This window comes from Gopherus evgoodei, chromosome 6 (genome assembly GCF_007399415.2).
Source record: "Gopherus evgoodei ecotype Sinaloan lineage chromosome 6, rGopEvg1_v1.p, whole genome shotgun sequence".
In the NCBI taxonomy this organism is placed as follows: domain Eukaryota; kingdom Metazoa; phylum Chordata; order Testudines; family Testudinidae; genus Gopherus; species Gopherus evgoodei.
Window position 1 is genome coordinate 43,415,783 of NC_044327.1, and position 12,593 is coordinate 43,428,375.

Sequence of the window (12,593 nt, forward strand, 5' to 3'; positions counted from 1 at the left end):
TCATACCGGAGCTCAGAGCATTCATACTGCTCTCTTCCATACAATGCAATTCCCCCACCTTTTCTGCCCCGCCTGTCCTTCCTGAACAGTTTATATACACTCAGGACAGTACTCCAGTCATGTGAGTTATCCCACCAAGTCTCTGTTATTCCAATCGTATCATAATTCCTTGACTGTGCCAGGACTCCCAGTTCTCCCTGCTTGTTTCCTAGGCTTCTTGCATTTGTGTATAGGTACTTAAGATAACTCGCTGATCCTCCTGCTGTCTCAGTATGAGGCAGGAGTCCTCCCCTCTCATTATCTCCCAGTATTTAAGCCCTGCTGGATTCAGTCCCTTAGGGAAATCAGAAGTGAGAAAGGAAAGAAATTCAGTTCAAGCTATAAAAACACTCCAAAAAAGTTGTGGCAGAATATTTTATATGAATTAGTTTGCCTTTCCCTAGCGTGTACAGCTATAAACTGCCAACTTAAAAAAAAAAAGATGATTTCACCTAGGAATGGCTGAATTGTTTGGATACATTAAAAGTGATCCCAAACCATCCCCCAAAACACAAACACCCCAGACTAAAATAAAACTGACACTTTATAAGTTTATATATTTTTAAAAATAATTCGAATTGTGCCATTGACAGTATGTATTACTACCATAAGCTCTTTCAGATATGAACCATGCCTCCTTTTATGTTTGGAGAGTGCCTAGAACACTGTGGTCCAGAAACAATAAATAATAAGTATGCGGATTCAAAATATTTTTAGTTATTTGTTTGTTTTAATTTTATGTGCTTTCTAATTTGGACTAACGGCTCTCTACACTATGAAAAATGTTCCAGCAGTGTGAGTGGAAGACTGCTTGTGCTTGGTGATGCCTTTTATGCATTGCACCACATTGCTTGCTGATCAATACCAAAACTTGTTAGAAGCAGCAGGACTGACAAACAGGAGCCTCTCACTGGCTAACAGACATTGCAACACACTTACCGTTAAGTAGCTAAAAATATTGTTTTAAGTTTTGACATCAGAAAAATATTTGTAAAATAATCCTCTTATCACAGAGACAGTGTATATGTATCTGAGTATGGGCAGACTGTCTGGAGACTCAAGTTATATCATTCAGACAGCTATTGATATTCCTATTATTTTCTTGTCTTTACTGAACCTCTACAGCCGTCCGCAACTCCTACCTCATTCATCCATCACCTTGGATGGAACATGCAGCCTTCTTCAGTATAAATTGTTTTAAATTTGTAAATTGTTGTAAATACCACTATAACAATCAACCACTAAGGGGAAGAGAGTTCTGCAACAATGAAACTGGAGTCTTTTCTTGACCTGTCTAAACACTCAAACCAAATGTACCAATTTTACTATGTTATTAATCTCAACTGAACTTGGCCTACACTCATATCAGCATCACACACTACTGCTGCATCTCTGGTCTGGCTGCCATAACCTTTTTAGTACATAAACTATTCTTAATAACTAGGAAAATGCAAATTATTACAGCTAAACAGAATAGCTTAGTGTTTGATGGAAATAAGCAATGCCAATGGAGGAAATGTAATGAGTAACATGAATTCTAACAAACTTTCTTCATGCATGCCAATGTATCCCTCAAGTTATGTTTATGCTAGAGAGTTTCTGAAAAGTTCACAATTCCTAATATTTTCTAGATAATCAAAAAATTAACAGAATTCCTGCTGTAACCTGAGATGGGCACTGTCAAGTATTGTGGGCTCAATATTTATGTTTTGTAAAAGTTTTACAAAAGCAAATATGAATATATTTTCATGATTCAAAACAAAATATAATTTTATTTTATTTAAACAGACCTCAAACGTTACAGGGGAAAACCAACAAATATGTGTACCAAGGAATGCCCCTAGACAGCTCGTGATCACATGGTTGCCAAAAGCTCTGATGGCGTGATATGATCGCCAACGATGAACACAAACTCAACATCCAGCCAGATCATCTTAATGACTTAGCGAGATCTGCAAGAAGGCTACATCCCTTTGGTATTTGCCATGATGATGATGATACAGCTCAAGATTATGCTGATACATGAGAACCATAAAGGGAAAGTGAACAAAAATTAAAGAAAAGCTGTCAATGGCTAGTCTATTTTTGTTGAAGAGCACAATAAGTAAACAAATAGCAAATCTGACGAAAAATAAACTGATTTTTTAAAAGATTTTTTCCACACTTTTAATAATCTAAGGTACTGTTAGTAACACAGGTTATTTTTCTTTTAACTTGACAGCATCCCTTTAATGTCATATTATGACACCAAAACTAATCTATCTAATCTTTTTTAAAAAATCATGACTAGCTAAAATTTTATTCATAAAACTAAACTATTAATTACTACAGAAGCTTTGTGATTTGATGAATGGGGATGAATGACAGCAAAATAAATAAAGTTGCTTAGTACAAGTAACAAAACAGAATTAGATACTGATATGACAGAAGTGACAGAGGTTATGATAAGAGCACAAAAATGGCAGTAAGCAAAGTTTCATTTGCTTCCGTTTCCTTTGTCTTCATGTGAAAATTATATAAATTGATTCAAAGGCTTGAAAAACTTTGTTGCATATTTATCACAATGACAAACAGCTTTGATACACGTTATTTAGATCGCTCAAAAGAATTCTTTAGACAAGTACAGAAAAGCGTTATGATGATGCAATTAAGATGAGGGTCACAAGTGAAATGAGTTCTAGCTATCTGAGCTTGAGTTGGCAATGCATATAAAAACACTGCACTTTATTGCTAAAGATTGGCTGGTATATTCTTAGCTTCCAAGTAAAATTAAAACTCAGTAGATATTTCAGATCAATTAACAGTTTGAGCTGAACCTTTTACATTTCAGTCAAACCCTTGTATATAATCAATTGAACCCATATATACCAAGTGCCCAATGTAATAAAAAATATATATATACACCATTTTACAATTTCCTGCTTAACATTTTAGCAGCAAGAAATGCATTTGCAATTTATTCAGTTTCCTTAATTAAACAAATGCAAGATATCTTCTGAAGATGGGGGAAGCAAGAGGAGAAATATTATTGTAGTGATAAAAGAGCAATTTTACAAATGTAAATTATTAATTGTACATGTTTTTCTGCACTCCTAAAACAAACTTGCTATAGTAATGTACATAGGAACACACCATATGCTTAAGACAACTTTTTTAAACACATGAAGCAAGAGCAGGGCATGGAGATAGATATTTACCTTAAAAATGTATTTTATTTTGCAAGTCAATTATTTCTGTTCAAAATTATCACAAAACAGAGAAAAATATTGCTTGTCTTAATGTGTTAAAAAATAATTGCTGGAAAAACCACATTTTAAACTGTCTATGCTCTTAAAAGATACATTTTTTCAAAGGTAATGTGTCATACGTGAATCAAAAATGCCCTGGCAAATACAATTGTTGAATTGTAGATTATATTATAAAATCCTTTGTAAATATCGAGATATACTTCTCCATATTTGGAAAAAAACTCTAATATGGTTTGCTGTTGCAAAATTTAACACGGGACTTTCAGACTAGTAAAAATTTTCAAGTATACCAGATTTCAACGCAAGTCCAGTACTCTTCACATTTTCTTGAATATTTTTTTCCAATTATGTTTGCTATTTACATTTAATCAACAGTTTGCCCCTACTGAGGTCATCTTTTCCACTTATTTTATTCTGCTGTCACTTCAGACTGCGGAATTTTTGACATGTTATTTTATATGGCAACAGAATGGGATCATCCTGTTAAACACAAGATTATATCTGTACTGGTATGATCAGGTTTGCTACTGAGTTGTAAAGAGGGGACGTTTTTATTCAAATGTAAAGCCATTAATAATAGCTAAGACAACACAAGAAAATATTTGCCATTTAATTTTTTTTCGAGAAACATCTCTTGTCAAATTTACTTCAGTGGCGAAGACCCTTCTCTTCACTTTTGCCTACAGGAAACTACTCTAGTTCTGCCCCTATTTTGTAATCTTAGGGCTCATACTGGTTGTAAGAGCAATGGTGCAGAATTTCTTCAATTTTATTGAATTGGGCTGAATAGAAGGAACTAATGCAAAATGTTCTATATAAAAGCCATGAAAAGGAAAAATATATAATCAGAGGCTTTTAAATTAAATAAATCTGATTTATCAGTGACATTCCTTTAAGAACCACCTTTTAAAATTAAAATAATGTTAAGTGCTGCAACATATAATCTCTTTCCTTTAGTGATCACAAAAACATATACAAAACTCCTGCTGCAGGCTGAGTCTATGTTCTCTTAATTTTCCAATATAACATGACTTAGGCTATTATTCACAGTTCTTTACGTTTTTTTTCATTCATAACAGTACTCAACAAAAGAATTCATAATACTATATAGAGATGGCAGTTTAAATGTTAGGGGGAAATAACACCTTTTACTTTTAATAACCCAGATTGCATTTAGTCCTTGATTACACTAATGCAATTAATTGTTATTTTACAAGATCATTTGCATTCTCTGATGCCACAGTAATGGGCTCATCATTTCAAATGAATACAGCTTCAAATGTTGACATATTAGTTGATTTTTACTGATTTCCTCTGTCTCCAAAACTAAAATCCCTTCGTTTTTTAGTAACTTTTTGCGCTAATATATAAATACTATTTAGTCATGCTCCATCTCGCTATTCTTCTCCTTAGGACATTTTTCAGTTTGCTCTTTCTACTTCACTTTTCATAATTTATCTTGTCCTTTAATTTCTAATGTCCATAATCAGGGCAGAATATCCTCAAGGAGTAGGTAAAAAATGTACACTATGGCTATTCAGCAAGAATACAGTAAATTTAAACCATTTTTTCTTAATTAGAATCAGGACTGATTAAGTTCTTAAGGGAAAGGAACATGTTTGCCTTGTTGTTTGTCTATATACATTATGGTCGCCCATCACTGTGGTAACAGAATGCTTCTTAACATCTATATTTAATACACCTTGTACAATGAGGCTCTGATCCTCATAGGATTGGGGTCTTTGGGAGTTACCAGAAATAATATTAAATAATTGGAAATTACCAGAAATAATAAATAATAATTAACAACAAGCAGAACAATATTAAAAGTTAATATAATGGAACTATTCAGAACTAGTGGTGACTATTTTGAGATATGATACAAAATAAATACCAAAACTGGATTCAGAAAATGCAATGAAAGCAAAGAAGTTACATACATCTGTAGGGTTAAGATATTAGTTATAAAATTCAATTATATAAACAAAGTGGTCTTAGCAAGGTAATGTGTTTTTTTTCTTTTTCAGAGAGTAGGAAAACACATGTTCAAAAATTTAAGGACCTGATCCTGCAAATACTGAAGCATGCAAATAACTTTATGCACATGAACAGCCCAATGAATTAAATGGAGTTCTTCATATGCACAAATTTAAGTATATTTATAAATGTTTGCAGGATGGGGACCAAAATTACATATTTTTTCAAACATATTATTTCGGTCACAGGAAACATATATAACCATAAGAGAGCACAACAGGGACCAGGAAACTTGCTCTAAAAAATCATGTAGTTCTGAATACTTACTGTAGCTGGGGAGGCCCGCATTGTATGTGTCACTGAATGAGCGGAATTTTCCATTGAATTGCCAATCAGATAGGTCCCTCCAGAGCTGCTAATGAGTTGTCCTCCTGTGACACCCATTTGAATCCCTCCAGAGCCCACCATACTATGAGATGAGACCACTGTTGTCACTTGTGCAGAACCTCCTTGCGTATCAAAGTAATTCCCCCCGGTGTTTTGGCTATACATCTGGGTTTCTGTGTAAGGGTAAGTTGTTGTTCGGCTTTAGGAAAAGAAAAAAAACAAAAGGAATTTATTTGTCTTCTTTATTGAGTGCAATATTATCACTGTGGAAATGAGTATACAATAGTTGCAATCAAATTAAATAAGACTAGTGCACAACCCACGCCCCCACTGACAATAACATTTTGCAATATCTAAGTATTGAGTAATTGACTTCCATGACTAAGTATTGAAAAAGACGGTTACTCACCTTTGTAACTGTTGTTCTTCAAGACGTGTTGCTCATATCCATTCCAATTAGGTGTGCGTGTGCTGCGTGCACGTTCGTCGGAAAATTTTTACCCTAGCAACACTCGGTGGGTTGGCTGGGTCACCCCCTAGAGTGCCGCCGCCATGGCACCGGATATATACCCCTGCCGTCCCAACAGCCCTTCAGTTCCTTCTTGCCGGCTACTCCGACAGAAGGGAAGGAGGGTGAGTTTGGAATGGATATGAGCAACACATCTCGAAGAACAACAGTTACAAAGGTGAGTAACCGTCTTTTCTTCTTTGAGTGCTTGCTCATATCGATTCCAATTAGGTGACTCCCAAGCCTTACCTAGGTGGTGGGGTCGGAGTGAGATGTCACAGAATGTAGAACTGCTGATCCAAATGACACGTCATCTCTGGACTGCTGAACCAATGCGGAATGTGATGCAAAGGTGTGGACTGAGGACCAGGTAGCTCCATGACATATCTCCTGGATGGATACATGAGCCAGGAAAGTGGCAGATGAAGCCTGAGCCCTGGTAGAAAGAGTGGTAAGGTGGCTCATCAGAATTTGAGCCAAGTCATAGCAGGTGCGGATGCATGATGTCACCCAAGATGAAATCCTCTGGGAGGAGACAGGTAGGCCCTTCATTCAGTCTGTGACCGCAGCGAAGAGTTGGGGTGTTTTACAGAAGGGCTTTGTTCGCTCGATATAAAATGCGAGTGCCCTATGGACGTCTAGGGAGTGCAGTTGCTGCTCCCGGCGTGATGACTGTGGCTTCAGGAAGAAGACCGGAAGGAAGATATCCTGGTTGATATGAAAGGCCGATACCACTTTAGGGAGGAAGGCCGGATGTGGTCACAACTGTACCTTGGTCTTTATGAAACACTATATACGGGGGGTCCACCATGAGAGCCCGAAGCTCCGAAATTCGTCTTGCCGATGTAATGGCTACGAGGAAGGCTGTCTTCCAGGACAGGTACAGCAGCGAGCAGGTTGCTACCGGCTCGAAGGGAGCAGTTATAAGTTTGGCTAGAACTAGGTTGAGGTCCCAAGTCGGGGCGGAGTGGCGTACTTGTGGGTATAATCACTCCAAGCCCTTGAGGAACCTCGAAACCATGGGGTGAGAGAACACTGAGCGGCCGCTCTCCCCTGGGTGGAAGGTAGATATGGCGGACAAGTGCTCCTTCAATGAAGATACCGCTAGGCCATGCTGTTTCAGAGACCAGAGGTAGTCCAAGATGGTAGGGACCGGTACCTCGGTGGGAATAACATTACGTTGGTCACACCAGCAGGAGAAGCGCTTCCACTTGGCCAGATATGTTAACCTAGTGGAAGGTTTCCTACTACCCAGGAGCACTTGTTGCACTGAGGCAGAGCAACGTAACTCAGACTGGCTTAACCACACAGTAACCATGCTGTGAGGTGAAGAGACTGCAGGTCTGGGTGGTGAAGTCTGCCGTGGTCCTGAGTTATGAGGTCCGGGCAAAGAGGTAGAGGGATTGGGTTGGCTATCGATAGGTCGAGCAACATGGTGTACCAGTGTTGCCTCGGCCAGGCTGGAGTGATCGTGATCAGGTGGGCTCTGTCTCTGCGAAGCTTGAGCAGGACCCTGTGAACCAGCGGGAACGGTGGGAAGGCGTAAAGCAGATGGCTCGTCCACAGTATCAGAAATGTGTCTGAGATCGAGCCCTGGGAGAGACCTTGGAAGGAGCAGAACATCTGGCATTTTCTGTTCTCACGGGAGGCGAAGACATCTATATGCAGAAAGCCCCACTTCCGGAAAACAGAATGGATAACATCCAGACGAATCAACCACTCGTGAGACAGGAAGGATCTGCTGAGTTGATCTGCCAGAGTGTTCTGAACCCCTGGGAGAAAAGATGCTACCAGGTCTATTGAGTGGGCTATGCAGAAATCCCAGAGCTGAATAGCTTCCTGACAAAGGGAGAGCAACGTGCTCCTCCCTGCTTGTTTATGTAAAAACATGGCCGTTGTGTTGTCTGTGAACAGTGAGACACAACGGCCTTGTAAATGCCCTTGAAACACCTGGCACGCAAGGCGGACTGCTCTCAGCTCCCGCACATTGATGTGCAAAGCTAGTTCCTGAGCTGACCAAAGGCCTTGAGTGTGGAGATGTTCGAGGTGGGCACCCCAGCTGAGAGATGACACGTCCATTGTCAGGGTCATTGAAGGCTGAGGCGGATGGAATGGCATCCCTGCACAGACCAGGGAGGGCGTCAACCACCAGTCCAGGGAGCCTAGGATGCTCGGGGGGATCGTGTCTATACTGTCTCTGCCCAGGTGGTATACCGAGGAGAGCCAAGTTTGAAGGGGATGGAGATGTAGTCTGGAGTGTTTCGTCATGAATGTGCAGGCAGCCATGTGACCCAGGAGGCCGGGACAAGCATGAGCCGAAGTTGTCGGGAAGTTTTGTAGGCCTTGTATAATTGATGCCATTGCCTGAAACCGAGGCTGTGGTAAGCAGGCCCTGGCGAGATTGGAGTCCAGAATGGCCCCAATGAAGTCTATCCTTTGTGTGGGAACCAGAGTGGATTTCTCTATGTTGACCATCAGGCCTAGTTGCTTGAATAGGTCCTTGACGATGCCCACATGACGGGTGACTTGGGTCTCGGAGGCTCCTCGAATGAGCCAATCCTTGAGATAGGGGAAGACGTGTATCTGACGATGACGGAGGGAGGCGGCGATTACAGCCATGCGTTTTGTGAATACTCGTGGGGCTGCAGAGAGGCAGACGGAAGGACTGTAAATTGGAAATGTTGATGGTTGACCACAAACCGGAGCTACCGTCTGTGCAGAGAGTAAATGACAATGTGAAAATACGCGTCCTTCATATTGAGGGCGGCGTACCAGTCTCCCGGATCCAAGGATGGGATGATTGTCCCCAGGGATACCATGTGGAACTTCAACTTTATCATGAACTTGTTGAGTCCTCGCAGGTCTAGGATAGGTCTGAGACCTCCCTTCACCTTGGGGATTAGGAAATAGCGGGAATAGAACCCCTTGCCCCTCGAGTCCTTTGGTACCTCCTCTATAGCTCCCATGGCAAGGAGCGTCCATACCTCTTGCAAGAGGAATTGTTCGTGAGAGGGGTCCCTGAAGAGGGACGAGGATGGGGATTAGCGGGGGGGGGGGGGAAACTGGAGGTGGTATCTGAATTATACCGTGTGTAGGACCCAATGATTGGAAGTTAGTTGGGTCCACGCAGGAAGGAAAAGGGAGAGGTGGTTGTAAAAGGGAGGGAAAGGATCCTGGGAAACAACTGGTATGCCGTCCTAGGGTGTGCCTTCAAAAGCTTGGTTTGGGTCTGGCAGGTGGTTTGGAGGGACCCTGATTCTGACCCCCTTGGGGTCCAGACTGCCATCTGCGATTGCCTCGGCCGCGCCTTCTGCTGAAGTCCTGTCGTGGCCGAGGCGGGGGGTAAGGGTGGTGAGGCTGGGGGCGGAAGAATCTGTGCTGAGTCAGCGTGTGTGCATCCTGAGCGAGCGCATAATCACTCGACTGTCCTTTAGGCTTTGCAGCCTAGGGTCAGTCTTTTCAGAAAATAGGCCTTGGCCATCAAAGGGCAAGTCCTGCATGGTGTGTTGTAATTCAGGTGGAAGGCCTGACACCTGAAGCCATGATATTTGCCTCATGGCGATTCCTGAAGCCAGAGTCCTGGCTGCGGAGTCGGCTGCGTCCAGCGAGGCCTGGAGAGAAGTTCTCGCCACCTTCTTCCCTTCCTCCAAAAGGGCAACAAACTCTTGGCGGGAGTCTTGGGGAACTAACTCCGTGAATTTTCCAACCGCCGCCCAGGTGTTATACTTGTACCGGCTAAGCAGGGCTCGCTGGTTTGCCACCCTGAGTTGGAGGCCCCGAGCAGAGTATACTTTGCGGCCCAATAAGTCCATGCGCCTAGCCTCCTTTGATTTTCAAGCAGGAGCTTGCTGGCCATGGCGCTCCTTTCGTTGACTGATTGCACGACAAGGGAGCAGGGTGCACGTACTAGAACTCGTACCCCTTACAGGGCACCATGTACTTCCGCTCAACTCCCCCGGCCGTGGACAGAATAGAGGCTGGAGACTGCCAGATGGTATCAGCATTTGCCTGGATCGTACGAATGATTGGCAAGGCCACTCTTGCGGGGGTGTCAGCTGACAAAATATCCACCACAAGGTCCTCTATCTCTGGGACCTCCTCCACCTGAAGATTCATATTCAGGGCCACGCGTCTCAGGAGGTCCTGATGTGTGCTCAGGTCAATTGGAGGAGGGCCTGAGGAGAATGTCCCCATCACCGCTTCATCTGGAGAGGAGGAAGAGGAAAGGCGAGGGACAAGAGGGTCCTGTGTGGGCTCCTGTTCTTGGGCGACGTCAGGCTCAGGTGGGACCTGAGAGTCTGTTGACTGAATGGGAGCTTCCTCCGTACCTGCAGGAGGGGGGTGGCTGACAGTCGCCTCCGGCACACGGTGTTCCGATGGTACGGAGCGTGATGGCACTGGAGGCGCACCTTGGGCTTAGTGATATGCCCAAGGTGTCCAGAAGGACCACTGATGAGGTCCTTGTTCTTGGGCCTGGGTCTCCTGGAAGACTCGGCTGGGCACATCTGAGTCACGGTCCTGTGCATAGGAAGCACTGTCCGCCGTGAGATGACACAGATGTGTGTTGAGACGGCCACGGAGGAGCTGAAAAGCCCTGGGAAGGGTCTCCATCTCTAAACGATCTCTCTCTGTGTGGCACCGGAGAGCGGTACCGGGCGCCATACCGGTACCGGGAACGACCGGGACCTGCGACTGGAGTGGTGCCGGGAGGTCGACCGGGATCTCGAAGCTCGACATCTGGAACGGCTACGAGAGGCATGGTGCCGGGAACGGTGCCAGGAGCTGGATCAGTGCCGAGAGTACCAGGCCGGTGAACAGGATGCTGAACGGTGCTGCGAGTGCGACCGGTACCGAGATGGAGAGCGGTGCCAGGACTGCGAGCGGCGTCAGGACCGGGATCGGTGACGGGACCGAGAGCGCTGGTGGTACCGTGATTGTGATTGGTGCCGACAGAGGATGCTCTGAGCAGGGCAGACTTGCCAATTGATTGTATAACCTGCACTGGCGGTGCCAGGGGTTGAGGCAGCGCAGACTCCGTCAGCGCAATCAGCTCCCTCGCTGTGGAAAAGGTCTCCAGCGTGGAGGGAATAGTGAGCTCAACCACGGAGTGCGCTGGGGAGCTTTCAGGCACTGGACTCGACAGCCCTTGCGGGACCGGAATCGACGGTGCCGAAGCTGGCGGTGCTGCGGCAGGTGTCGGTGCCGGATGGTCCGACTTAGGTGGGTGCTCTGACTGTGGTGCAGGCGGCATGGAAGCAGCAGGAATCTTATGTTTCTTAAGCCGCGGGGAGAGGGAACGGTGCCAAGCAGACATCTGTGCCGGCAACGGTCGGTGCCGAGGGGCCTTAGCGATACCGGTGCGATCTGGTGCCAAAGAAACGCTTCTCCCTGATGCGGACTGTCCGGTGCTCGGTGCCAAGGGCGGAGGAGTAAGAGCTGCCTCCATCAGGAGCTGTTTGAGACAAAAGTCCCACTCTTTCTTTGTCCTCGGCTTATAGGCCCTACAGATCTGGCACTTATCCGAGAGATGGGATTCCCCGAGGCACTTCAGACAGGAGTCATGGTGATCTCCCATTGGCATTGGCTTGTGGCAGGCCGAGTACGGTTTGAAGTCCAGTGAAAGGGCATGGGCCCCGGTACTGGGAGCGGGGAAGGGGCTAATCCCCGAACCCCTCTCAACTATAAACACTAACTATATTATAGAACGAATAAAACTAAGTACAACTATAGAAATTATAACTATATACACAAGAATTAGTAAGAGAACTACGAGTAGCTAGGGAAGTGGAAATCAGCTAAGCTGCGCGCCACTGTTCCAACGACCGACACGGACGGTAAGAAGGAACTGAAGGGCTGTTGGGTCGGCAAGGGTATATATCTGGCGCCATGGCAGCGCCACTCTAGGGGATGACCCAGTGGACTCACTGAGTGTTGCTAGGGTAAAAATCTTCCGACGAACGTGCACGCAGCGCGCACGCACCTAATTGGAATCGATATGAGCAAGCACTAGAAGAAGAAGAAGTATTTTCCCCCCATATGGATCATCAGGTGGGCTTGAATTCTGACCTTTCAGATCCTCAGCATAGACAGGGCCCTGTGTATTTGGCAATTTTCATTTTTGTCCATAGAATTTTCTGCAGAATTCACCCCCTTGTTGCAGGACTGTATCCCAGAATCTGATTGATTTCAATTGCATTTCTAGACGTTATTAATGCAGAGAAAATCTCAAAAATGTGAACTGGGTTTAAACCCAATGCAGTGTCATCTGTCTGTGTCTGCAGAGAACATGAAGCAGTAGCTCTGGGAAGTGTAACCTGCCCCAATCATCTTAATCAGAGCCACTTTGAAATTCTGTGGCTGAGCAATTTAGCATTTTCCCAAGTTGCCATGGAATTCAGCTTCCTGTCTGTCCCCCTACCAGGGTTGCCAGGTGT

The 12,593-nt window shown here is 44.2% G+C and overlaps 1 protein-coding gene across 3 annotated transcripts in view; it reads right to left on the minus strand.

Annotated features, from left to right (window-relative positions):
* The window catches only part of RFX3 (regulatory factor X3), a 126,197-nt gene that overhangs the window by 63,014 nt on the left and 50,590 nt on the right, over positions 1-12,593 (minus strand). For all 3 annotated transcript variants that reach the window (XM_030566805.1, XM_030566806.1, XM_030566804.1), the window contains exon 4: positions 5,592-5,850. In XM_030566805.1, coding sequence (XP_030422665.1) covers positions 5,592-5,850 — 259 coding nt within the window. The remainder of the gene's footprint in view (positions 1-5,591; positions 5,851-12,593) is intronic.